Source organism: Protopterus annectens, chromosome 11.part0 (genome assembly GCF_019279795.1).
Source record: "Protopterus annectens isolate FY-2018-M chromosome 11.part0, PAN1.0, whole genome shotgun sequence".
NCBI lineage: Eukaryota > Metazoa > Chordata > Ceratodontiformes > Protopteridae > Protopterus > Protopterus annectens.
The window spans coordinates 1,133,913,277-1,133,940,347 of NC_056745.1; the positions used below are offsets into that span (position 1 = coordinate 1,133,913,277).

General features: G+C 40.2%; 1 protein-coding gene across 1 annotated transcript in view; it reads left to right on the forward strand.

Moving 5' to 3' along the window:
* AGK (acylglycerol kinase) overlaps nt 1-27,071 on the forward strand; it is a 929,730-nt gene that overhangs the window by 552,102 nt on the left and 350,557 nt on the right. The window contains exon 12 of the mRNA XM_044088489.1: nt 325-472. Within this exon, the coding sequence (XP_043944424.1) occupies nt 325-472 (148 nt within the window). The remainder of the gene's footprint in view (nt 1-324; nt 473-27,071) is intronic.

Genomic DNA, 27,071 nt, shown 5'->3' on the forward strand with positions numbered 1-27,071 from the left:
CAAACATTATTGTATCGGACACAGACTATAATAATAGTTTTTGCAACAAAGTGAATATATAATTATAGTTAACAATTAGTAATATACAAATCAAAAGCAGGGAAATTACAGAGTATGGGAATGATTCTTTATAGCAAGTTATTGCAGCTGTCAGTTGGAAAACACATCTCATCCTTGTGTGGGCTGATGAGCCCCTGTTCTTTCACTAGTATTCTGAGATGACACTTGATATTTCTGGCTGTAGAGCCAGGCCTGATGCAGTCTTTTAAGTATTTTTTTCATTCTTTGACTTACTTTTCAAGAGTATTATTTTTCTTTTTTTAGGAATGGCCTCAGAGACATCAAGCTGCACTGTCATACTTGGGTCCAACTGATCGTCCTCCAGAAGAGCCAGAAGTTGTACCTTCACGTCCCCCCCTCTACATGAGAATATTAAGAAGGTTTACTTTGTACTGGTCCCCACCCAAGGAAGGTGAGATGCACTTTTTGAAGCATTAACCTAAAGATTCCTATCCTTCTGTGTACAAATGTAATCATATGCTGATGTGATGTTCAGCTTAACCATGCAGCTTACTGAACTAACCTAGTGCTGCAAGCAGGCTACATCCTGTTAAGCAGAGATTGGAGTCCCCAAAACCTCTTCTTGAATAATGTGTGGCTTAGAACATGCCACTTAAAAAGAGCAAAGCTCCATTAAAGCAGGTGGTTAGTTGTGTAGTCAATCTTAACTAGGTAACAAAACGAAAAGAAAACGACATTGGCAGTGTGACAGGCTGATGCACTTTTAGCCATATGTGCAGTTTCACTATGATCTAATGCAAGCATCAGCCTATGGCAGTTTTGATATGGAGCCCCAAGTAGCTGCCATCCTAGAAGGTTCATGCTGTGGCATCATTGGCATAAAGCCGTTACAAGAAGGTGAAAAGTTTCATTCCTTTTTTTAATATCATGTTGACCAATGAAGACTAGACATTCCCTACCTATTTTTAAGGAGGGGGTAAATGGATGAATGCAATTGTCAGTAAGTCTAATTAAGTTGTCAATATATTTTACCAAATTTTGTCAGTATATTTTACTAAATTGGAGAGAATTTGGACAAGGCAGAAGTTAACTTTTATTATTTTACTTAACATTTGATGTGTTGTCCTTTTCATTCTTCCTCAATTACGGGTTTTGGATCAGATCCTCGGATCCGACTTGGCCACATACTGTAGAATTCAGATCCAACTCTCCAGCTCCTCCGTCTACCCATTTTGCTCACTCCCTATTGCCTCAGATCTCATTTACCGCCAGTATGGTTAGTCGCAGGATCCACTCTTGAGCACTTGTAAGAGAAGCTTTCTTTTTTGGAATTTCTTACTTATCTCTTTAAAGCTTTCTAATTTCTTTTTGCCTCCCTCTTAGTTTTAACAGGCTTTAGGAATAATTTGCTATTTTCATTTCTCTACTATGTTGTAGTAGATGTCCTTCAAGGATGCATCTGCAGTCGTAACAAATGGGTTGTCCTGTCATCAGGCAGCCCTTCGGTCGGCCGGATTCCAAAGTCTGGGTCTGGCTTCGGCTGGTGTCGCACTTCACCCGACGTCATTGCGGCAGTTTTCGGGTATAAAGGCATCAGCCGACGCCATTTTCCTCAGTCTTTCTTGCCGCGTGGCGCCCGAAGCAGAAGCTGTTCGCAAGTGCCGGTCGGTCAGATGCAGAGATTACTTCTACCGAATACTACTTCGAAGACTTCTATAAAGCTAAGTACCCCGTTGGGGACTCTTTCTTGCCTCAGCCGATGTCAGAGAAAGTTAATAACTGTTTATCTTGTGGGAAACAAATACCTCATAAAGATTTCCACTCCTATTGTATTCATTGTTTAGGCCCAGACCACGACGTAGCAGCTTGTCTAGCCTGTGCTTCTTTTAACCGGCGGACGCTAAAGCGTCGCTCGGACTTTGCTGAACAGATTTTCGGCTCCGATTTTGCCTACATTATGCCGTCGGATCCTCCGACTACGCAAATAACTAAAAAACGCAAAGAAAAGGACCGACACTCGCGGTCCGCGGTTTCGGCTGAAACCACGGCCAAGCAATCCGCGACTGTCTCGGTTTCGGCCGAAACCGAGCAAGCGGTTCTTTCCTCAGCCGACAACTTGCCTTCTACCAAGGCCTCTTCTATTCTGGTAGAAACGACTTCTGAAATCCAGCCTTCTGCTGCGATTTCACAGGATTTATCAGACACCATTCCACTAGATATTTCTACTCCTGCATGTGGAGCTGCTAGGCCTCCTCCAGCTATGTCTATTAAGGCCTTTGCCAGGGCTAAAGCAGCCAAAACTTCAAAGCCAGTGCCTGCCAAGCCCCCCTCTCACAGGCCCAGCACCAGCTCCCATATGCTTTCTTTGGCACAGGATCTCATCACTTTAATCCGTGGATCCCAGCCTCATCCAGACAGGGCCTCTCTCCCTCCTCCAGAAAAGAGACATAGAGCAGAGCCCCCTGAGCCAGTAGCCACAGATTATTCTTCTGATGATTCAGAACATTCTGATCCTCCTGAGGCTTCTTATTCTCCATACGAAGACTCCGATGCTGAGGAGTCCATCCCTTCAGCCTCTCCTCCTGAGGAATTTTCCTTTGGGGAAACCTTGCATGCTATGAGGGAACAATTCCAGTGGCAGGGCCAAGACTTCTCAGACTCAAGAAAAAGACTTAGGACCTTTCTACATTTACCACAGCATAGGCCTCTAGCTATTCCTCCAGTTCTATCTGTTGTTGATGATGCATTTAATGATGCTTGCACTTCTCCTGACACTTTACCTCCGGCTCCTGCTAAACCAGATAGGTACTACAGGGTCCCGGACACCCATCACCACTTATATAAGGCCCCTTTTGCAGATCCAGAGACTATCTCCCAGGGCCCTAAAGCCGTAGCAGCTACTTCTTCTAAAAACCCCCTCCCCTCTGAAAGGGATTCCAGGTCCTTAGAGAGATGGGGTAAAAAAGTTTACACCTCTGCTACTTTGTCAGCTAGAGCTTTGAATTGCCAATTTCATATGATTCAATATCAAGAGTTTATGCTTGACCAGTTGACTAAAAAGCTGTCCTCTGAAGAATCTTTAGATAAAAGTATGTTCAAGAAATGTTACATAACATTCAACAGGTTAGTAACCATTCTTTAAAATGTGGCTATGATGCACTGGAGGCTTCCTTTAGATCAGCCATGACGGGCACAGTTATCAGGAGGCATGCATGGTTGAAAGAACAGGCATTACCAGACCATATCAAATCTAAGCTTTTAGATGCACCTATGGACAAGGTCAATTTATTCGGTGCCTCCGCACAGCAGGTTCTCAAAAAGATGGAAGAGAAAGCAAAATCTGTGCAAACCGTAAAAGATTTCTTACAAGTTCAACCTCCAAGGTTTAGCAGGAATTGGCCCTCCAAGAATTGGTCCTTTCCGGAGTCCTCCAAGGCACAAAGAGGCAGGAATAGGCGCTCTAGAGGCAGAAACCAACCCAGAGGTGCCTACAGGGGTCGCCAGTGGCAGGGTAACAACCAACGAGGCACGGACACAGCCACCACCACTACAACTACTCAATCACAGTGACTTGGCGGTGACACCGCCTACCAGGGAACAACTAGAAGTACCCTTAGGCGGAAAGCTAACCTTATTTTCAAGAAACTGGCACTGCATTACAAGAGAAAAATGGATTTTGCAAACTATAGACCAAGGCTACAGGTTCCATTTCCATACTCTACCAGGAAAGAGAGGAATGCCAAACCTACCACCTACTCAAAGGGCAGAAGCTCTAAAACAAATATCTCAATTACTAAGAATGAGAGCTGTGGAAAAGGTACCATCTATGGAGCAAGGGAAGGGATTTTACTCCAGGCTCTTCCTGGTACCAAGAAAAGAAAACAAATGGAGGCCTATTCTAGATCTGTCCGCTCTAAACACATTTCTCATTGTTCCAAAATTCAAAATGCTGACTCTACAGCAGCTTCTTCCCATGCTGGGCAAGGAGTCTTGGCTGGTAACTCTAGATCTCAAGGAGGCATACCTGCACGTCCCCATAAGACCAATTTGCAGAAGATACCTCAGATTTCTTGCAGGATCAGAGCATTATCAATTCTCAGCATTGCCCTTTGGCTTATCTACTGCGCCCAGAGTATTCACGAAATGCCTGGCATCAGTAATTGCTCATTGCAGACTTCAGGGGATTCAAATCTATCCCTACCTGGACGACTGCCTGATACAAGCGGACAACAAAAACAAATTAACAGAAGACTTACAAAGAGTCATCTACCTGCTACAAGCCCTGGGATACACAGTCAATTCAAAAAGGTCAAGGCTGATTCCATCCCAAATAATAACCTTTCTGGGTGCAGAACTGGACACATCAAAACAAATGGCATTTCTAACTGCAGAAAAGAAAGAACAACTTCCTCTCTACTTTTTGGCATTAACAAAACACAGCCATCTAACTGCAAGAAAAGTGTTACAAGCTCTAGGCTTCATGGCATCCTGCATAATTCTGGTCCCTCATGCCAGGCTTCATATGAGAAAGCTACAGTGGTACCTAAAGAATTTGTGGTCTCAGCACAAGCACAGCCTGGAAGCCAAAATTCCAATGATCCCATGCCTGAAACAAGAGTTCTTATGGTGGGCACAGGCCTGTCAATCAAACACAGGACTGCCCTTCAGCAAAAGTCATCCAAGACAAACTATCACGACAGATGCCTCAGACCTCGGTTGGGGGCACACATGATGGACAAGTGCATTCAAGGCCTATGGACTCAAGACCAACTGCATCTGCACATAAATCTAAAAGAAATGATGGCAGTAAAATTAGCAATCCAGGCATTCAGACCTCTTCTCCACGAAGGCCAGCTGTTGATAAGGACAGACAACACCACAGTTATGTGGTACATCAACAAACAGGGAGGCACACACTCATACCCCCTGTGCCGGCTGGCACTAGACCTATGGGATGTGGCTCTGGGTTACAACCTTCAGTTACAGGCAATTTATGTTCCAGGGAAGGAAAACATTCTAGCAGACATATTAAGCAGAACTATAACAGATGCCCACGAATGGATGCTGCATCCGGACATCTTCAAAGCCATCACAAGAAAATGGGGATTGCCACAAATAGACTTGTTTGCATCCCCATACAATCACCAGTTGAAGAAATTCTGCACAAGGACTTACCATCCACTTGCTTGGAAGGTGGACTCCCTATCCTTCAGTTGGAAAAGCATGACAGCATACGCATTCCCACCACTTCCTTTGATGCACAAGGTGCTTCTCAAGATCAAAGAGGAACGTCCGAGGATCATTCTGATAGCCCCAGACTGGCCAAGACAACATTGGTACCCACTTCTGAGGAGCATGTCCAGGGAACAAATACGGAAACTTCCACTGATCCCATTACTGCTGACACAGAACAACTACAACATTCTGCATCCAAGCCTAAAAACTCTGCAACTAACTGCCTGGAACATTACATGACAGAAATTAACCCTAATTTATCCCAAAGGGTTAAGGACATAATCCTGGAGGCTCGTAGACCTTCAACAAGAAAGAATTATGCAGCAAAATGGAAAAGATATCTCATCTGGAGTGCTGCAAAAGGGCAAGATGTGACACGGGTGAACATAGCCAACATCCTGGAGTACTTGGCTGAGCTCTACCACACAGACCTGTCCTATTCCTCCATCAAGATACATGCATCAGCTATTTCAGCACAATACAGCTTGGATCCTCCTGTCTTCTCGCATCCTCTGCTCAGACAGTTTCTGAGGGGAATTAAAAATGTAAAACCTCCCAGGAAACCTCCATTGCCAGCATGGGACTTGAACTTTGTGCTAGAAAAACTGAATCTGCCTCCTTTCGAGCCAGCAGCTACAGCAGACTTGCAATACTTATCCTGGAAGACTGCCTTCCTGCTGGCAATAACTTCGGCAAGAAGGGTCTCTGAACTACAAGCATTAATGGCAGTACAACCCTTCCTGATCTTCCATCAAGATAGAGTGTCCATGAGAACAAATCCTACATTTATGCCTAAGGTGGTATCCAGAGTCTCTTTAAATCAGGCTATCCACCTTCCTACTTTCTACCCCAATCCACAGAACAGGGGAGAAAAGCTCTTACATACCTTGGATGTATACAGGCAATTACGCTACTACCTGGACAGGATAAAAAACAATAGAAAAACTGACCAGCTTCTGGTAGCTTATGCAACAGGAAAAGAAGGAAAACCAATTTCTAAACAGACAATATCCAAATGGATAGGAAATTGCATTAGACTTTGTTACTCCTACCATGGAAAGAAAACTCCAGAGAACATCAGGCCTCACTCCACAAGGGCCACAGCCACTACCACAGCTTTCTTACGAGGAGTGGCTACCAAGGACATTATAGAGGCTGCTACTTGGACCTCCGTGCATACATTTGCCAAGCATTATAACTTACCCCTATATTCTAGATCCCGTGCTGGCTTTGCCACTGCTGTTTTGCAAGGGATCCTGACTACACCATAATCTATTCTCATTTCCTCCTCCCCTAGTTTAGCTATGGTATTCTACCCATTTGTTATGACTGCAGATGCATCCTTGAAGGACATAGTACAGTTTTGTACCTACCATAAATGTAGATGTCCGGGAGGACTGCATCTGCAGTCGGGATTACCCACCCTCCTTCCCCTCTGAGGTACTCTTAGGGTACTTACCAATCTTCAGCTAGCTTGGGGGGATCTATTATGGTGTATTTGTTTGTATATATGTACATACATGTTTATTTTGTGTGTTTGCTCTCTACTATTTGGAAACTTTGGCATTTATCCAAATTTAGCCTACCAAGAGGGCACCTGGCATCTGGGGCAAGAAACACTGAAGAAAATGGTGTCGGCTGATGTCTTTATACCCGAAAACTGCCGCAATGACGTCGGGTGAAGTGCGACACCAGCCGAAGCCAGACCCAGACTTTGGAATCCGGCCGACCGAAGGGCTGCCTGATGACAGGACAACCCATTTGTTATGACTGCAGATGCATTCCTCTCGGACATCTACATTTATGGTAGGTACAAAACTGTACTTTCCCTGTACCATTGTTGGGACTCTCTTTACCCTTTTAGTAGGGCAATTTCCACAATTAAAAAAAAAACAGGAACACCTGCAGGCAAAGGTCGAACAAATCTGCAGCAAAGTATAATCCAAAAAGAAGACTTTGACCACCACAGCAACAAGCAGCAAAAAGCAGTGTAATAAAAACAAACTAAAGTAGAAATAAAACAAGAATTTTAATAACAAAATGGAAAGCGCTTTCGTGCCCCCCACACCCTCACTATACACGTATTACCTGACTTGCCCTACACTCTCACTGCAGATAGTCATATTTAAACTCACTAATAAACACAAACACACACTACACATGTATAAAAATCATCACACATTCAACACTCACACACATACACTCTCACCCACGTACCCCAACCTGTGTCTACAACTCCCCACAACAACTAAACATTAATACATTTACACTAAAACCCTTAAAAATTAAACATCTGCTTGACTGTCCGTACAGAAACGAACATCGGCCGCCATATCTCACAACTCTTAAAGTGACAGCACACACTTAATAACAGACCATAGTAAACACAACACAGATTCGGTAAACAAAGATTCGACATAGTGCAGTTTCGAAAAACTGCACTTTCGATATTCTCGACTCGAAATACTGAAATTCGAGATTTCACTATTTCGAGTTTACAAAGCGATCCCATCTGCTATATGTGCTTTTATTGTTTGCTTTTAGATTTATGTGTGCTGACAGCAGATGTCACTGTTGATATATTTAAATGATGTGTCTGCTGTATGTTTTATTGGTTGGTTTTTAGATTTCTTTGTGTTGATTGGTGCAGCTCTCTTGATAAGGGCTATGGTCTGTTTTGTATTAAGGTGTAAGGAAGTGGTCTTCTGGGAAAACACTTAAATTTTTGTTATTAAAATTCTTGTTTTATTTCTCCTTTAGTTTGTTTTTATTACACTGTTTTTTTGCTGCTTGTTGCTTTGGATTGATTTCTACACTTACCTTAGTTGGTAAAATCTTTCTCTTCCTTTTCCCACTTTTTCTGTTTCTAAGCTTTTATATAGTATACTGCTTATTTTTTTCTTTTCTGCAGTTCAAGTCATGTCTGAAAAACTATGGGTTTTAAGAAATGCACTTCCTGTGGGCATAAGATCCCCAAGTCATTTGCCCACAGGGAGTGTGTTTATTGGCTTAGACCCAACCATTTACATTTAAGTACTGCCTGTTCAATGTGCTCTACCTTTAACCACAGAGCTTTGGCTGACAGGCGTAACAAATTGATTCTGAAAGGCTTACTTCCTGCCACTTCTCTGGCTGGGGCTCAAACCCCTTCAAAAGCTAGTGAATCGTTTTTTTTTTTCTTTGGAAGTTAAGAAAAGGTATCCTCTGAAGTCCCCAAGGCCTTCCTCAGAGCCTGTGGAAAAATCCAAAAGATCATGGATCCGACATCTTCGAATCCAAAGTCTCTCAGTCGATCCTTGAATCTGAAACCTTCCTCAGATCCCAAGGTTTAGGCTCCAGTACTACTCTCCCCCTCACCAAACACTTTGCCTCTGGATCCCAAGTCCTCCGGTCTGATGCCCAGTACGTCTTATAAGAGCCATGCACCTAAAATTGTGCTTAAGCCTGTTTCACCTTCTTTGCCTGAAAATTTGTTTCAGACTCCCAAGAAACATTCCAGGCCCCCTTCTACAACTTCTTCTAGGTCCTCCACAAGTTTGACAGAAGCGAATGTGGCTAAGATGATGCAAAAAATTGTCAGAGCTCAGATCCAGATGGGGGTCTTGCCAGCTCCATCCCCTGCCAGATCCGTAAATGCGGTCTCAAAGTCCATTTTATCTCCTCCGATCTGACCTGTGGTTTCGGGGCACTTGGATCCGACATTTCCAAGAGGGTCAGCATTGGATCCAAGGAAAGTTTCCACCTCTACTCCTGACTACATCTTTGAATGGTTCTGCTCCATTATCCTCAGAGCAAGATGGGTCTCGGAGCCAAAGTGTCAGATCCGAGGGGCTGGGTTTGGCTCCATTTTTATCTGATCCATCTCTTCCTCTCTGAGCTTTGGCCCTCGACAGTTTGGATCCAATTCTCCCTTCGAGACACGGATCTGGGGGTGGCCTTGATCTACATTCATAGGAGGCTTCAGCTGGAAGGGAGCAGGTCAGAGCTTTTCCCGGTCCCTTGGGCTTTCTAGGGCTTTTTCTTTCCATAGAGAACCACCTTCTAATGTTTCAGAGCCTACCCCTTTTCTCCCATTGGTTCCAAGCTCTGAGTCGGTCAGACCTATTCCACAGGGTCAGCTAGTTCCATTAAGTCTCCAGCCAGTTCCAGTAGAGGAACTCCCTCTCTCTTCCAAAATTACTCCAGAACATCCCATGGAAGAGGTTCCCCTGGAAGAGGACATATAAGAGGGACAATAGACTCCCCTGTTGAGTTTCTCACTAAAGACACCGATTTTGATTGAGTGGGATCCCCCAGATCACCACCGAATGACATCTCCTTCAGCGATGTTCTATACATCCTAGAGCAGAAAGGTGGTTGTTCTTGCCAAACCCCTTCTCTTGAAGAGTCGGTGTTCTTGGAGGCTTTTGGTTCTGGCCCATCTACATCTTGGGTAATGCCCCCTAGTGATGAACTTGTTGATCTCATTTCCTGCTGCGCATGGAAGGAGCCGGATACCGTCAAGCCCATTCCCAAACTCCCTGAGATGTTTTTGGTCCCACCTACAGACAGACCCCACTGAAGCAAAGGAGTCATGGTTGATGCTATGGTGGTGGCGGCAGCCACTAAGAAAGAAGCTAGCAAAGCAGGGCTCTACTGTTCATCTGCCTAACAGGGAGTCCAGAATGATAGACAGATTTGGAAAGCAAGTGTTTGCCTCAGCTACTTTCACACTGAGGTCACTTAATTATCTGGCACACTTTCCTAGGCATCAGAGAGATTTGACAAAAAAACTTTCAAATACTGTCTAAGAGTCCACGTGTGCTGAAGATTTCAAAAGGAGTTCTCAACTGGCCACTCTTTTATCTATTTCAAATGCTTCGATGAGGCTGATCTCTCACACAGCTGAAGAGACCTCACAAGCCACCGGTTCAAGCATTGCCATAATGATGCACTCTTGGATGTGGCTATGCGACTTTGCAGAACCCTTCAAGACATCATTTGTTAGTGACCCTTTTGATGTTACTTCCTTGTTTGGACCATCAGTAAAAGACACGCTTACCCATAGCAAACAAGAAGGAAAGGCCCTGTCTGCTGTGCAAATCAATTTTTCAGTGCCTCAGCAGACCTTCTTTAGGAACTAGGGGGTGGTAAGAAAATGTGGTTCCTTAAATCTCGGGGACCTTTCCAGGATTCGTGTGGGGAAAATTCCTCCAGAGGCAGAGGGGGAAATTTTAATGATAGATGTTGCCCTAGAGTTAGAGGGGGCCTGCAAAACCAGGGCTTCAGAGATTTTTTTCCAGACTGGCCCTGTCAGCACTGCTGAAGTGCTGCCCAGCTGTCCAACTCTGGAGGCAGTCGGGGGTCAGTTCTGTTTTCACGTAGAAGCCTGAAGAAATATTACAAAAGATCTGTGAATGCTAAGAATAGTATCCAGAATTTATTACATACCATTTTCCCTTCTTCCTCATTGTCAAAGGAAGAAAACTTCCCAAAGTTCCAACCAGTTAGTGGAAGGCCACAGCACAAGAAATACAAAAGCTGCTAGAAAAAAAGCCTTCCAAATGGTCCCTCCCGACCAAATAGGATTCAGAACTTATTCACGCTTCTTTTTAGTGCCAAAGCAAACAGGGGAACTCATACCCATTTTGGATCTAAGCAAATTGAACCAATTTGTAAAGAAAGTGAAGATCCGAATGGTCATGGTTCAGTCCATCCTGCCCTTTCTGTACAACAATGATTGGATGTGCTGTGTAGATCTTCAGGACTTGTACTATCACATCAAAATAGACAGACACTCCAGAAGATTTTTCTGCTTTTGGCTGGGAGCAAGTCATTACCAATTCTGAGCTCTGCCCTTTGTACTCACCACAGCTCCCAGAGTGTTTGCGACTTGCAGCTCATTTCAGGTTGAAGGGATTGGAGGTGTTTCCATATCTAAACGACTGACTTCCAACTGCCCCATCCAAGCATCAACGTCTGCATGCCAGGAATTTTTTGCTCCAGATTTGCGACTCTTTGGGCATTACATTAAATCTTGCCAGTTCAAAACTTCACCACTTCAGAGCCTGGAGTTCATCACGGCAGTTTTGAATAAATCAACACAGATAGCATCTTTGCCTCTCCACTACATAACTTCTATCAGAAACCAGGTTCAGAATATCCTTGTCCATCCTACCCCTCCAGCAAGGTTAGTGCTTCAAGTACTTGGGTCAGTGTCAACTGCCATTATACTTCTTCCTCTTGTATGCTTCCTTGTGTGGGTTTTTCACTGGATTGTAGGTGTACAGTGGTCCATTCTATATCAACCCCTGTCTTTTCGAGTAAAACCTACCCCAATTTGCAAATGACACATTCACTCGTGGATACAGTCAGGCTATCGTCTTCTGGGCAGATCTTTTGTTTTACCAAAGACAGTAGCCAAAGTGACCATCTGGGCTGGGAGTGAGGCATTTCTTTGGAAGAACTGGCCAAGGCATGTGGTCCCCCCAAGAGACCTAGTTGCATATGAATGTCCTGGAAATGGGAACAGTCCTTTTATTTGTTGCAAGCTCTTCATGAATGTTGTACCATTGGGGACTATTGCAGTTCAGACTGACAGCATGTCCGTAGTCTGGTACATCAAAAGGCAAGGAGGAACTCAATCGTACCCCCTTTGCAGAGAGGCCATGAGGGTTTGGGAATGGGCAATCTCATCAGACTGCTTTCTTATTGTGACACACATCCCAGGGAAGACCAATGCTTGCAGACAAACTAAGCAGATCAATTCTGATGCCTCACTAGTGGTAGTCAGTAGTGGACATGATCTTCAGGTGTTAGGGGTCAATCTTACTGCAACCTATTTGCCACTGTCTTCAACAAGAAGTGCAGCAAGTACTTCTTTCTGATTCTCCTCTCGGGGGGAGTCACTGAGAGACGCTTTTCTTCACGCTTGACCCTCGGGTCTCCTTTACACTTATCCTCCACTTCCCCTGATTCCAAGATTTGTGCAGAAAGCAAGCAGGCTGAAGAGTTCAGTAATCCTCATTACCCCCTTATGGCCTTGGCAAGTATGGTTCCCCTTTCTACAGTCTCATCTTCATTAGCCTCTATGGATACTGGAACTTACTTAGGATCTCCTCTCTCATCCATCGGGGATTCATCATTCAAATACTCAGGCCCTCAATCTGACCACATAGTTTCTCCACTTCAGTAGTAATTAGACAGACCAGGCTGTCTTCACCAGTTCATGACATTATTTTGGCTTGTAAAAAGGATTCTTTCAAAAAAGTTTATGAAAGCAAGTGGAAAAGATTCACGGTTTGGGCTTCGGATAAGGACATTTATCCTTTTTCTGCACAAGCTTTGGCTATTCTTTAATTTTTGACAACTCTTTTCAAAGACGGTCCTAGTTTCTCTACTATTAAACTTCAGTTGGCAGCAATTTCAAATTTCCACACAGGAAATAAATCCTTTTCCTTAGCTTCCTCTAGAATGTGTAAAGCCTTTATGAAAGACATTTTTCTTCTAAGACATCCAGTAAAGGATCCCTTACTGCCTTGAGATCTTACCCCAGTACTTGACGGTTTGACACAAAAAACATTTAAACCTTCAGACAAATCTGACCTAAAATTTCTGTCATTGAAGACAGTTTTCTTGGTAGCCATAACTTCAGAAAAAAGAATTTCTGAACTCGAGGCTCTTTCAGCAAAAACTCCTTACATTGTTTTTCATAAGGATATGGATTTCTCTGCATTCTAACCCTTTTTGTTTTAGCTAAGGTAGCTTCTGAAAATAGCATCAATCAATCCATTAACTTGCCAGTTTTCTTTCCAGCTTTTGCCAGTAAAGGAGAATACATGCTGCACCTCCTTGATTGTACACAGACAACTATGATCTTACCTTCACAGGGCAACACAGTTTAGAAAGTCAGACCAGCATTTTGTATCTTTCTCTCCAAATCACCTAGGCTAACCAGTTTATAAAGTTACCCTAGCTAAGTTGATTACAGACTGTATCTGATGGATTTACTCTCAGAAGGGTATGACTTTACCAAAACCTCCTCAAGCTCACTCAACTAAATCCATGTCTACCTCATCTACTTTTTGGTCAAAAACATCTATTGATGACATTTGTGCAGCAGCCATATGGTCCAAGACTCATACCTTTGTTTCGCATTACAAATTGGACATAATTTCCCGAAAGATAGCCTCCTTTGGTTCAGCAGTACTCCGGAATATCCTTTCATGAGGGCCACCCAAGGTCAACGTAGCTGGGGACTCTGTCCCATAAGTGAGGAAGTATGAAAAGGACAACCATCAGATTTATAAGTTATGTACTCACCATAACTAGGCATCTGTGTTACCCATTTTTATTCTTCCTCAACTCTCCTCCCATTGCTTCCCCATCCATTTTTCTTCTGGAAAGACCTATTGGACTGTAATTAGAACCTACATTTCCAGTTTTAAGCCTTGTCTTTTCTGTCTGGCCATATCTGTCTCACTTCTGCTCTTAGGAAGTAGAGCAGCAAACTCAATCTGAGGCAGTAGGGATGGAGTAGGACAGTATGAGTAGAGGGAGGAGCTAGAGAGTTGGATCTGAAGTCTATAGTATGCAGCCGAGTCGGATCCGAGGATCAGATCTGATACCCATAAGTAAGGGAAAAAAAACTGACAACACAGATGCCTAGTTATGGTGAGTACAAAACTTATAATTATCCAGGGTATATGTTCATCACACATGACCATTTTCAGTCAGCCTAGGGAAAAGGAATTTGATTACAAATGAACTAATATGTAAAATAAAGCACACGTACCTTGTAATGCACAGCAGTTTGGAAAACAAAGAACCTCAACAAACGGATGGATCCAGCCACACGTAACTTAACGCTTGACTTTATTGCACACAAAATACAGCGTTTTCGCAACCCTTATCAGGAAGCTTCTTCAGAGATAAACAAAAAAGCGCGAGACAGCGCTTTAAATACCAAAACAAATGCACGTAAAACGTGCTACATTAATTAATCAAATATGTAAGTAAAGAAAATGGTTCATGATAAAATAAAATAATAAAATAGTAAAATAATGCTTCCAATAGAACTTATAAAACACAGGAATAAGAAATTTTTATAAATACCTTAGGTTTAAATAAACCGTGAATATGTATTAGTAAACAACACTATTATCAAGTCAGCAGTTGCTAACCATAAATAACACGAAAAGCACTGAAAGGTTCACATAACACAACAGTTATATACTTTCAATAAAAATAGTAACAACTGTAAGAACATCACCTAAAATAATAAACAGAACACTAATACTATCAAATACTTAAAACAAGGACTTTATTATGTATACATATATATATGTATATATATATGTATGCTCCTGTTGATGTAAAACTTTTAGGGCACAAATCCTTTCTATAAAGAAGAGTCACTTGAATTGTAAAAATTTTTTAAGAGAAAAAAACAGGTAGACAATACTGTATAACTAGACTCTAATATATCATCTCAAATGAGATTTTAGTTTCAAAAAGGGTGTAATATTGCAGCTTTCGTTCAAACCGGGGGTACTGAAGGCATTCAGTTTGAGTTGCCATAATAATTCACGTACCTCCAGGTTCAAAGAAAGTGGTCCCCCTCTAAAGGATTCGGATAGATGATCAATACCCATAAATAAAAACGAGTGACCAGGGCAAAGGCTGACATGTTTCGCCAGAGCATTCTCAGTGTTTCCAATTCTAATAGCATACAAGTGCTGGTATATTCTGTCCTTAAACCTTCTATCGGTTTTGCCAATATAGAAGGCAGGACAGCACACACAGTATGCTATATAAATAATGGATTTAGTGTTACAGTCAATTCTATGATGAATGTAATATTTATTATTACAATTTGTAACTGAACAATAGCTACCTGTTCTGATATACATACAATATTTACAAAAACCACATGTAAAAGAACCCTTAGTTCTAGATGTAGAACTAACTACTGTACTAGCTTGTAACAGGTCTTTGATGTTTTGACCTCGCCTGAAAACAATATGTGGTTTTGCCCCAAGTTTTTCAAGTAGGCAACTGTTATTGGTAATAACAGCCCAATTCTTAAAAAGAATGTCTGTTATGTACCCTGAGTCCAAATTAAATGTTGTGATAAAACTACACTGAGCTGCCATGGGGGGATCGTCAACTATACTACTCAGGCTAGTTCCTTTCAATAAATGACGTTCTTTCAAGGGGGGCACATTGAGTTGGCATAAGTAGAGGTTTATAGAAACCCCTTTTTCTCTTATGGTCGACTTCACCTATCAAGTCATCAATCAAAGTATTCGAATAGCCTCTGTTTAAAAATAAACATCTCAAGTATTCACATTCACTAACAAAATCTTCAAGCTCACTACACATACGGGCAGCTCTTACAAGCTGTCCTTTTACAATGGCTCTTTTTTGTCTCATTGGGTGGGAGCTAGAGAAATGAAGAAAAGAATTAATGTAAGTATCCTTTCTATAAATAACTGAGTTAAGAAACTTATTACGGACATTTTTTACTAATTTAACATCCAAATAACTAATAACTTCAGTATTGAAGTTGTGCGTGAATTTAAGGAAGGGGGTTGTGCTATTCAAGAAGGTTACAAACTCCTCCGCATCAATGGAATTCCCTTTAAACAAAAGGAATATATCATCCAAGAAGCGGGTGTAGTAAGAAATTTTACTAGACCATTCCTCACTACCCAGCACAAACTTCCTTTCCCAAAAGGCCATGACCAAATTGGCCACGGCCGCTCCACAAGGGGAGCCCATGGCCACCCCTTGTTTCTGTATGTAAACCTCCCTTTCAAAAACGAAAAAGTTGGATGTTAAAATAATGTCTAGAATTTCTGTGATGTTATCTATTTCGTTAGGTGAGGCTCCAAGTTCTATAAGAAGAAGCTCAATCCACTCACAGGCCTCCAAATGGGGAATAGATGTGTATAAGTCTACAACATCTATTGTTAAGAAGTTGTTCTCCCCAATTTCTCCAAAATTGTTAATGTCCATAAGGAAAGACCAAGAGTCTTTACAAATTGTTGGTACTTGTTCAACATATTTTCTAAGTAGCGAGTCCACATACTTAGAGCAAGGGTAGGTGACTGATGCACGCCCATCAATAAGAGCTCTCATAGGGGGGTCCCCAAGGTTTTTATGAACCTTGGGGATCCCAAACATCACTGGAGTTCTAGGGTATAGAATGTCAATATACTTGAAGATGTCTTCACTGATTCTACCATTGATGTACAGGTCACGAAAATAACCTCTAGTTCTTTTTACACTAGTATTCATCTCATTGGTAGAAGATTTATTATAAGATGTAGAATGCAAAACCTTCAACATTCTTTCACAGTAGTCGTCCTTCTCAAAAATGACCAGGCCACCCCCTTTATCAGGTTTTATAACTCTAACATCAGCAAAACGTAAAGCACGTAGAGCTGAAAGTTGTTCCTTGGTGATATTAAATTTATTAACATTATTAAAGTTATTTTTACCTGGTCCAAACGTGTGCCTAATATCTAATTCGCACATATGTTCAAATATTTTTAGTGTCAAATTCAAGGGAGGATTAAAGACACTGGAAAGTCTTAACCTGTTGTCAAAAAGGGCGTCAGTCCCACTAAAAAGGAGTTTCAAATTTAATTTTCTGATGTAACATTTAAGATCTAGAAGAACTTTTGCTACATCACATCTCCTCGAAGGTACAAACGTATTCCCTAATGCCAATAATTCTACCAACTCAGGTTCTAAGTGCAAACTGGAAAAGTTATAAATTAAAAAATCACCTTTCTTATTTGTAACAATCTTAGGGTGGTCTAGGAATACTTCGCTAATACCATGACCAATTATTTCCAATTCCTGTTCCCCCTGTACTGTTTCTGTTTCTGTTTGTTCTTTGTCCCTAAAAAATTACCATGTTCATTAGAGTTGTTCACATTAAATTCAGTTGAGGGTCCAGGAGTTTCTGAGTTCGTATTAGCTCCTGTATTATGTCTCTTATTTGCATTCCTATTACTCCTTCTGAGAGGTTGCTCTACCCGTGTGTTTGCCGAAGCATTCAAACCGGTCCCCTCCCCTTCAAAATCTTCTTCCTCAGCATGTTCTAAACCAACATTGCTATTAGTAATTGGCTTAACTTTCAAGTTAGGAAATGCATTTTCTTTTGAATAAGAAAGTCTGTCCCTATACAGCTTCTTAGATTTGTTAACTTTAAGTTTGACCATAAAAGTATCAATGCTAGCAAAAATACGTGAATGGTCAAATTTTATCTGACCAAACGCCATGTCATTTTTAATTTCAGCATCCAATAAACAGATTTCATCAATCAAACTTTTCACCATCCCATCATAATGTTTCACAAGCAATTCCAACAGCTGTATCCCCTGGGCCTGGAACAAGTTTCTTAAATCTAATAAAAAAGCATTTGTGTTTATAATGCTAGATGGAGAAAAATTAGATCTCAACCCCTTAGGGATGATGCCTTCAGAAATGCATTGTCTAAAATAGGACACTTCCAGTTGTAGTTTACGTAATTTAAGAGTTTTAATGTCAAGTGTCTTTAATTTATCAGTGAGGGAAGCTGAAGACTCAGCTCCCAAATCAGCGTTCCGCACCGACGTAGAGTCAATAGTCACTTTATCAAACAAGAAAAAGTCACCTGTATTATGAATCCAATCTGAAACTGACCCCTCGCCAATAAGTGCCTCGTTTTGTGCTGTAGGATTAACCCCCAGTCGATGTTGTAGACTGGCTCGTACGTTAGTTCCGTTTTCATTAACAGGGCTAGTTGCTCTCGTTCTCTGCCCTAACGGAATTGAGTCTTGGGTGCTTGAACACAAAGGAACAGGTAGCACCCGGTTAGAATGTTCATTCGTGTTATTCATCCTGTGCCCAGCGTACGCTTCTTCCAGCAAATGAAAGCGGCTGTTTAAAGATTCAATTTTTTGCGTAAGCTGTACCAATAAGACCGGAACATCAGTCATTTCAGTGGTTGATTGACCGAACACCACCGGTGTGGCAGGGCTCTCCATATGTTGTAGGAAATTTATGAACCTTGGGGATCCCAAACATCACTGGAGTTCTAGGGTATAGAATGTCAATATACTTGAAGATGTCTTCACTGATTCTACCATTGATGTACAGGTCACGAAAATAACCTCTAGTTCTTTTTACACTAGTATTCATCTCATTGGTAGAAGATTTATTATAAGATGTAGAATGCAAAACCTTCTTGGTCTTTCCTTATGGACATTAACAATTTTGGAGAAATTGGGGAGAACAACTTCTTAACAATAGATGTTGTAGACTTATACACATCTATTCCCCATTTGGAGGCCTGTGAGTGGATTGAGCTTCTTCTTATAGAACTTGGAGCCTCACCTAACGAAATAGATAACATCACAGAAATTCTAGACATTATTTTAACATCCAACTTTTTCGTTTTTGAAAGGGAGGTTTACATACAGAAACAAGGGGTGGCCATGGGCTCCCCTTGTGGAGCGGCCGTGGCCAATTTGGTCATGGCCTTTTGGGAAAGGAAGTTTGTGCTGGGTAGTGAGGAATGGTCTAGTAAAATTTCTTACTACACCCGCTTCTTGGATGATATATTCCTTTTGTTTAAAGGGAATTCCATTGATGCGGAGGAGTTTGTAACCTTCTTGAATAGCACAACCCCCTTCCTTAAATTCACGTACAACTTCAATACTGAAGTTATTAGTTATTTGGATGTTAAATTAGTAAAAAATGTCCGTAATAAGTTTCTTAACTCAGTTATTTATAGAAAGGATACTTACATTAATTCTTTTCTTCATTTCTCTAGCTCCCACCCAATGAGACAAAAAAGAGCCATTGTAAAAGGACAGCTTGTAAGAGCTGCCCGTATGTGTAGTGAGCTTGAAGATTTTGTTAGTGAATGTGAATACTTGAGATGTTTATTTTTAAACAGAGGCTATTCGAATACTTTGATTGATGACTTGATAGGTGAAGTCGACCATAAGAGAAAAAGGGGTTTCTATAAACCTCTACTTATGCCAACTCAATGTGCCCCCCTTGAAAGAACGTCATTTATTGAAAGCGAAGGAACTAGCCTGAGTAGTATAGTTGACGATCCCCCCATGGCAGCTCAGTGTAGTTTTATCACAACATTTAATTTGGACTCAGGGTACATAACAGACATTCTTTTTAAGAATTGGGCTGTTATTACCAATAACAGTTGCCTACTTGAAAAACTTGGGGCAAAACCACATATTGTTTTCAGGCGAGGTCAAAACATCAAAGACCTGTTACAAGCTAGTACAGTAGTTAGTTCTACATCTAGAACTAAGGGTTCTTTTACATGTGGTTTTTGTAAATATTGTATGTATATCAGAACAGGTAGCTATTGTTCAGTTACAAATTGTAATAATAAATATTACATTCATCATAGAATTGACTGTAACACTAAATCCATTATTTATATAGCATACTGTGTGTGCTGTCCTGCCTTCTATATTGGCAAAACCGATAGAAGGTTTAAGGACAGAATATACCAGCACTTGTATGCTATTAGAATTGGAAACACTGAGAATGCTCTGGCGAAACATGTCAGCCTTTGCCCTGGTCACTCGTTTTTATTTATGGGTATTGATCATCTATCCGAATCCTTTAGAGGGGGACCACTTTCTTTGAACCTGGAGGTACGTGAATTATTATGGCAACTCAAATTGAATGCCTTCAGTACCCCCGGTTTGAACGAAAGCTGCAATATTACACCCTTTTTGAAACTAAAATCTCATTTGAGATGATATATTAGAGTCTAGTTATACAGTATTGTCTACCTGTTTTTTTCTCTTAAAAAAATTTTTACAATTCAAGTGACTCTTCTTTATAGAAAGGATTTGTGCCCTAAAAGTTTTACATCAACAGGAGCATACATATATATATACATATATATATGTATACATAATAAAGTCCTTGTTTTAAGTATTTGATAGTATTAGTGTTCTGTTTATTATTTTAGGTGATGTTCTTACAGTTGTTACTATTTTTATTGAAAGTATATAACTGTTGTGTTATGTGAACCTTTCAGTGCTTTTCGTGTTATTTATGGTTAGCAACTGCTGACTTGATAATAGTGTTGTTTACTAATACATATTCACGGTTTATTTAAACCTAAGGTATTTATAAAAATTTCTTATTCCTGTGTTTTATAAGTTCTATTGGAAGCATTATTTTACTATTTTATTATTTTATTTTATCATGAACCATTTTCTTTACTTACATATTTGATTAATTAATGTAGCACGTTTTACGTGCATTTGTTTTGGTATTTAAAGCGCTGTCTCGCGCTTTTTTGTTTATCTCTGAAGAAGCTTCCTGATAAGGGTTGCGAAAACGCTGTATTTTGTGTGCAATAAAGTCAAGCGTTAAGTTACGTGTGGCTGGATCCATCCGTTTGTTGAGGTTCTTTGTTTTTCAAACAGTTTGTGCTCTCTTGGTTTTTATCAGTTTGTAATGCACAGCAGGAATAATAGACAAGGTGGAGCATATCATGACAGGTATGAATGTAAACAGCACATATTTGTTAAAGACATTTCAGTTGTTTACAGTGCAAGTGCATGATGAAGACCATCACATGACTAATGTTAGGTGATGACAATAAAGAAGGTTAACAGTGGCTACTAGAAAACAAAGTAAAAGAGCAGTAGTGGAGCATCCACTGTGAACTATGTAATGCAGAAGCCCTACCAAGTCTAAAGAAGGGAATCTGGAAGCTCATAGAAGTAGTGGGACCTAAAGTCCTGTTTTGGACTTATTACTCTGGTTGTTCATGCATCCTTTCCTTCTCAGCCTGGTGTGTTGCTAGTCAAATATGTGGATAATCGTGTAACTGCTAGCTGTTGCTCATACTCAGACTAAGTGGATGCATTAGAAGAGCATTTGCTAACATTTCTTATTGGGCAGTAGCCATAATTATTAAATTATAAATTACAAAAGTTGTATGGTAAATTTGGTTAGAAAAGGACTTTGTCAAAGCTTCCTAATGACCATCAGATTTCCCCTAGCCACTTATGGATACTGTAACTGTGGGGTTACTTGGCACAGCTAAATATTCACAAGCCTTGCTCTGCTTTTCTGACTTGTTTTTTTTCTATGTAATGTCCACCATATTTTGTATAAACTCTTGCCACTTGCATCTCTCTGTCTTTATGCACACATGCACTAATCTATCCCCTGCCCCTTCTCCTAGTATTCATTCTGTTCTTTTCTTCTCAATCACACTGTTTCTCTTCTCAAAGTATTGCTGTTGCAACCCTCGTCTCTTCCAGCCATATTATTTTTTGTACTTATAACCTCATTCCTTCAAGCCTATCGTTTCCCATGCTCCTTGTAATTCACAAGCTTTACTCTGCCATCCTTCCTGTCTCCTGCCTACATTTTTATCATACTCTTTACCTCTTACTCCTCTGTCCCCAGTTCCCGTCCTCTGACTGTTCTTTCCAAGTGTAGAAATGAAGTTGCAACTGTCACATCATTTGATTTGACTTAAGATTCCTGTCTCACTCTGATTTTGTTACTGTTCTGCTCTTTCATGAATGTGTATGTTTTTTGAAATCTTTTGTTTAGTTCTGTTGTCTGTAAGGTGACAGCGTGCAGTCTCTCCATTCATGCAGAAATGTGCACATTACATGAAAATGTGATGCACTTGTCTGACGGGTGTGTTGTTCTTTTAGCTGTTCAACATTTCCTATTTGCAGCTCGTGTATTTTATACTGATTGTAATCATGCCTATGTTCCTGTCTTGTATATGATGCGGACACTTGTTGAATTTGCCTGTCTGTTCATTGAAATCCTTTTTGCATTATTCTAAATCCATTTATATTGCATATGTTGTAATATTATAAACTCTTTTAACTTACAAAATGATCTTTCTGAATCGGAAACCAAGTCTTTAGTTAACATAGATGATTTTAAAAAGAAATGCCCCTGATCTAAAGAGAGTTTTATTGAAAAACATAACTTAGAAGGAAATAAAATAAAATCTGTAAAGCCAAACAAATCTCCGGGAATTGATTGTATAACTCCAAAGATCTTTAAACTTATACTTCTGAAAATTATTTATTTTTTAATGAAGTTCTTATTGATGTGCAAAAAATAAAAATAAGCCCTCCCTCCTGGAAATATTTGTTAATATGACCAGTATTTAAAGAAGGAACACATCTCCAGTTATGCTCATCATATAGATCTGTATCTGTACTAAATGTTGACTACCAAATTTTTAACTCTGTTTTTTCAGGCAAACTAAAGAGTTCATCCTTAAAATAATTAAGTATGACCACTTGGGCTGTATACATAAAATGCAAACCCAAGATAATATAAAGAGAGTTCTAACATTTCCTAAATTACAGTAAACAAGAAATATATTTTATAAGTCCTGACTTAGAAAAAACTTTTGATACTCTAAAACGGAACTACCTTTTCAAAATTCTAGAACTCTATGGTTTCCTCCAATGAGTTTATATCTATACTAGTAAATATTTATAAGGGAAATAAAGTATATGTTAAATTAGGACTCTTTTCCTCAGAGTCAATTGAAGTTAAAAGGAACAAAACAAGGGTGTCCTCTCTCACCCATTCTGTTTGCTTTTGTAATTGAAATTTTAGCAATTTCAATCAGGAATAATAATAGAATAAAAGGTGTTGATAAAAGTAACAACTGTAATTTGAAAATAATGCTTTTTGTGGATGATGTAATGTTAACAATCACAATACAGAGGAATCTATGGAAGAACTGAATATTACTATTAAAACTTTGAACAACTTTCAGATCTTTGCTTTAATTCTCAAAAATCTAAACTCTTGATCATAAAGACATTAATGCTAATAAAACACATTATAATATTACTGGATATGAATCTAAAATTCTATAATATTTAGGAATGTCTAGATCTAAATCCGTTGAAGCTATACGATATATTAGGCAGTGTCCTGCTATCCTCCCAATGGCAATCTGTCAAAGCTCAAAACTCCTGTTATGTGAGAGTTGAGTTCTAATCACCTGGCAGGACTAGGACAGCCCTTCACACTCACAGCAAGACCAATTCATTTTTCTTGTAAAATCTCTTCAGATGCTCCTCTTTTGGTGATTTAAGCTGCAGAACTCAGATAACAAACTCCTTTTGTTTTTTCCCTCCCTCTGCCTTTTTCAGTCAGTGCTTCACTTTATTTTTCTGATGCTTTGCAGATGTCAGAGCAATAAATAGAGTTTCTGATCTAAAAGCTCTCATGGTAGGGACAACCTTATCTGATTTTTCACGGGTATGGTTGTATTACACAGTAATCCTTCTTTCATGCATAAATAAATCTGTTCTCAGAGTTCACTCTCAATCAATCTGTTAATTTCCCTGTGTTCTTTCCACAACCTAAGAATATGGGAGAAAGGTTACATCATACCTTGGATGTGCATTGGCAGCTCAGCTAGGACCTTGTTATAACAAAGCCCTTTAGGGCTGAAAGGCTTCTTATTTCCTTTTATGGAGCAAAGAAAGATTAACCTGTCTCTAAGCAAAACATTGCATACTGCGTGTTCTCAGGTATCGGTTTTTGTTACACCCACCATGGCAAGGTGAATCCAGGCAAGGCAAAGGCACATTCCACCAGAGCCTTTTCTTCTTCAGTAGCTTACTGGACAGGAGTGGACTCTAGAGGTATTCCAGAGACAGAAATCTGGTCTTCCATCAGTACCCTCATGAAGCACTACAAACTGAATGCTTTCTCTAGATCTAGAGCAGGCTTCACGAGGATTGTTCCTCAGGAGCTCCTGGACACACTTCCTTCCTCTTTACAGGTTGGGTAAGCTTTGGGAATCTACTCATATGCCATTAAGGCAGTGTGTTTGTTGAACATAGTACAGTTACACAGGTTCCACTTACATGTAACATCAGATATACACTGTCATACTGGCAGTACCTACCCACCATTCTCTTTTTTTTGTTGGGTGTATTTAGTTAATTGTTGGAATTGCTGCTGCATTTTTCATTCAACAACATATTTGTTGTGTATGTATGTGCGTGTCCGGAGTTTGGAGTTGAGCAGAAGGTGTTTGCAAAGCTTGTGTTTCCATGTATTCTTCCTGTTGGACCCTTGAAAATTGAATGGGTCCTATCTGTGGGTGTGAAGGGTTGTCCTGGTCCTGCCGGATGAGTGGCCCTTCACTCTCGCATGATAGATGGGGGAAGGAGTTCTGAGCTTAAACAGACTACCAATGAAAGGGTGGATCGCAGGAGAGCTACTACTCATACGTCAGTAAAGCAGTGTGTTCTACGAACATTTACTGTTTCAAATAAGTGGAACTTAGGCAGCTGTACTTTTTTTCACATGTGCTACTTTTGACAAAGTGTTAGGCCACTTGCAGAATGGAGCTTGCTTGGCTTTAATGTGGCTACTGTTGCAGCAGTCCCAGTGAGCTTCACTCCCCCGGGATGGGTGAGATAGTGTTGGCCACTTGCTCCCATTCTTCCCTACCAGTCCCCCCCCCTCCCATGTTCCTGTACTGCTAATTAAACATGGGTCATCTGGGGGCATAGTCAGGGCTTTATCTATCTGCAGCATAGGACTGAGTTTTCACTAGCTGTCCTTTCTGAAAATAATTTGTCTTTCCTAATAACTCTCACTACCCATTTCTTAAATTCCTCATTTTAGCAGATAATTAGGAAAGCATATTTATCGTAGTTTTTATTGATGAATGATCTGATGTCATTATTGAATGAGTCTCCAAACTTTCAAGTAAATCCACATGATCTTCTGAAATATTTCTCACCATTGTAGTCCAGGTATTCTGTCTTGGGGGAATAATGTAAAAAATATGTCTTTCTTGTACTGAATTTAAAGCTTCCATACTAAGTATTCTCAATATATTTATTAGGAAATTACCCTTTTTGTTATAGTTTTCATTTTTGGTCCATTAGATACAGTTTCACTTTTGCAAATCAGGTTCCATTACCCACCTATGAATCAATATCCCTGCTTGAATGCCTCACAAACATCTTCCAAGTTCCTAACAGTAGTTTCAGGTGGAATATAAGTACATGCCAGTGTTTTCATCTGCTGCCAGTAACCCCTTGCTACAACAAATGTACAGCTGTTTTTTGTTTCCCCTCTTCTGTCACTAGTGGGGCCTCTCTCTACCAGTCTTATTATTAATGCTCTTTTCCTTTATCCTTGATATTTAGATCAGTGTCCACCCTGAAGTCCTGTCTTTATCGTGTCATATCCCATTTCTATCCAGATGCATCTTCTGTAACATTGCTATTAAACTCTGCACTACTAAATGTAATTCAGTATTGCTTGCTTTTGTCTATAACTGTATTGCCGTTTACTTTCCATGTTAATACTGACAAAACACCCCCTTTGATTAAAAAAAAATACTCCCACATATTATACATGACATTTCTTTTCACTGTTTCCATTGTGCAGCTTACATGCATATACTAATTAGCAGACTGAGGTTGTACTTAGTGACTTCACATCTAGGTTTGAACCCAAATAAGATTTTCCTAGACTTTTCTATTCAATAAAAACACTCCAGAAAGCAACTTAATATGGTAAGCAAAAAGTTTAACTCATAGCAAGTGCACAAATCTATGTACACGTAGGATAGGATCAGCTGCCCCAATTGACAGCTGCACCCAGGTATTACCTGTTCTAAAGTTAAGGCTAAACATGTTTGTCTGTGCTAGAGTATTCCTACTTAGACAGGTTACTATCTGCTCTAATCTTGTGTCTATTCCCTTTCTAAATGTGAAAAACAAGTAGCATGATTTCAATAAACATTAACTTTTAGCCTTAAGAAAATATACACTAGCTAATCTAAGTAAGTAAACAAAATTATGCACATTTGTATTTAATGCAGTAAACTTATTGGTCACCCATCTGGAGGACATTTCCTTTGGAAATATCTGCAATCTTAAGTGGGAACATTTTAAATGGTATTTTAAGACTGTGTCACAAGAGTGATCTTGGAGTTTTTGAGGCATTAGGAAATGGCACTTACAAAAATGCATCCAGTATTCAGTAATTTTAAAGATGCCTTGGTATCTACTTCTTTAGAGCTGCACTTTCAGCCCCCCCCCCCCAACCATTTTCTAAGAAGCTGGATAGATTCTACATGGTCAGAAGTTTCCTGTTTATATTTTTAATGAACTTTTGTGTTCATCTGTTAGTTCTTTCTGTGGCTACTTCAAGGGAATCCATGCTAGCTCTAGGACACTGTATGTGGGAGAGCAGAGTGCTTGATTTGGCAAAAGTAAAAAACAATTGTACTTCTACAGGATTAGTCTTTACAGTTTGTATTTGACAGTCTGAGGGGGACATCTTCAAGCAGATAGATACTATGACATCAGAATTTCCCTAGGAGTAGTTTTAAAATATGGGTATGATGTTATAGGTGCTTCCCATATGAGGACAGATGCCCTTTCCTCCAGAGAAAAGGATGGAGTCTGTCAGGCAGATTGATTGGAGTCAGGCACATGTAGAAGGGGAGGACTTTGTGTATATGCCCTAGATATCCTCCCTTATGGGATGTGATACCAGTGAGAATGAGACTATTTCTTCAGGTTTCTTACCAGAAGATATGTATGTTGTTTGGTAACACTTCGGGTTTAATGTGGGAGCATTTAAGTGGGGTTGTAAAGAAAGAAAGAAATTCAAGAATAGGTACTTCTGTTTTGTGAGCATAGAAAAGCTTAAGCTCCTAGTAAATACCTTGTATGCTTAGAGCATTCATGGACACCTTTAGATTGACATTTCTGGACCCAAATTACTAGCAGCCTGTCCCATGAATCTAGGCA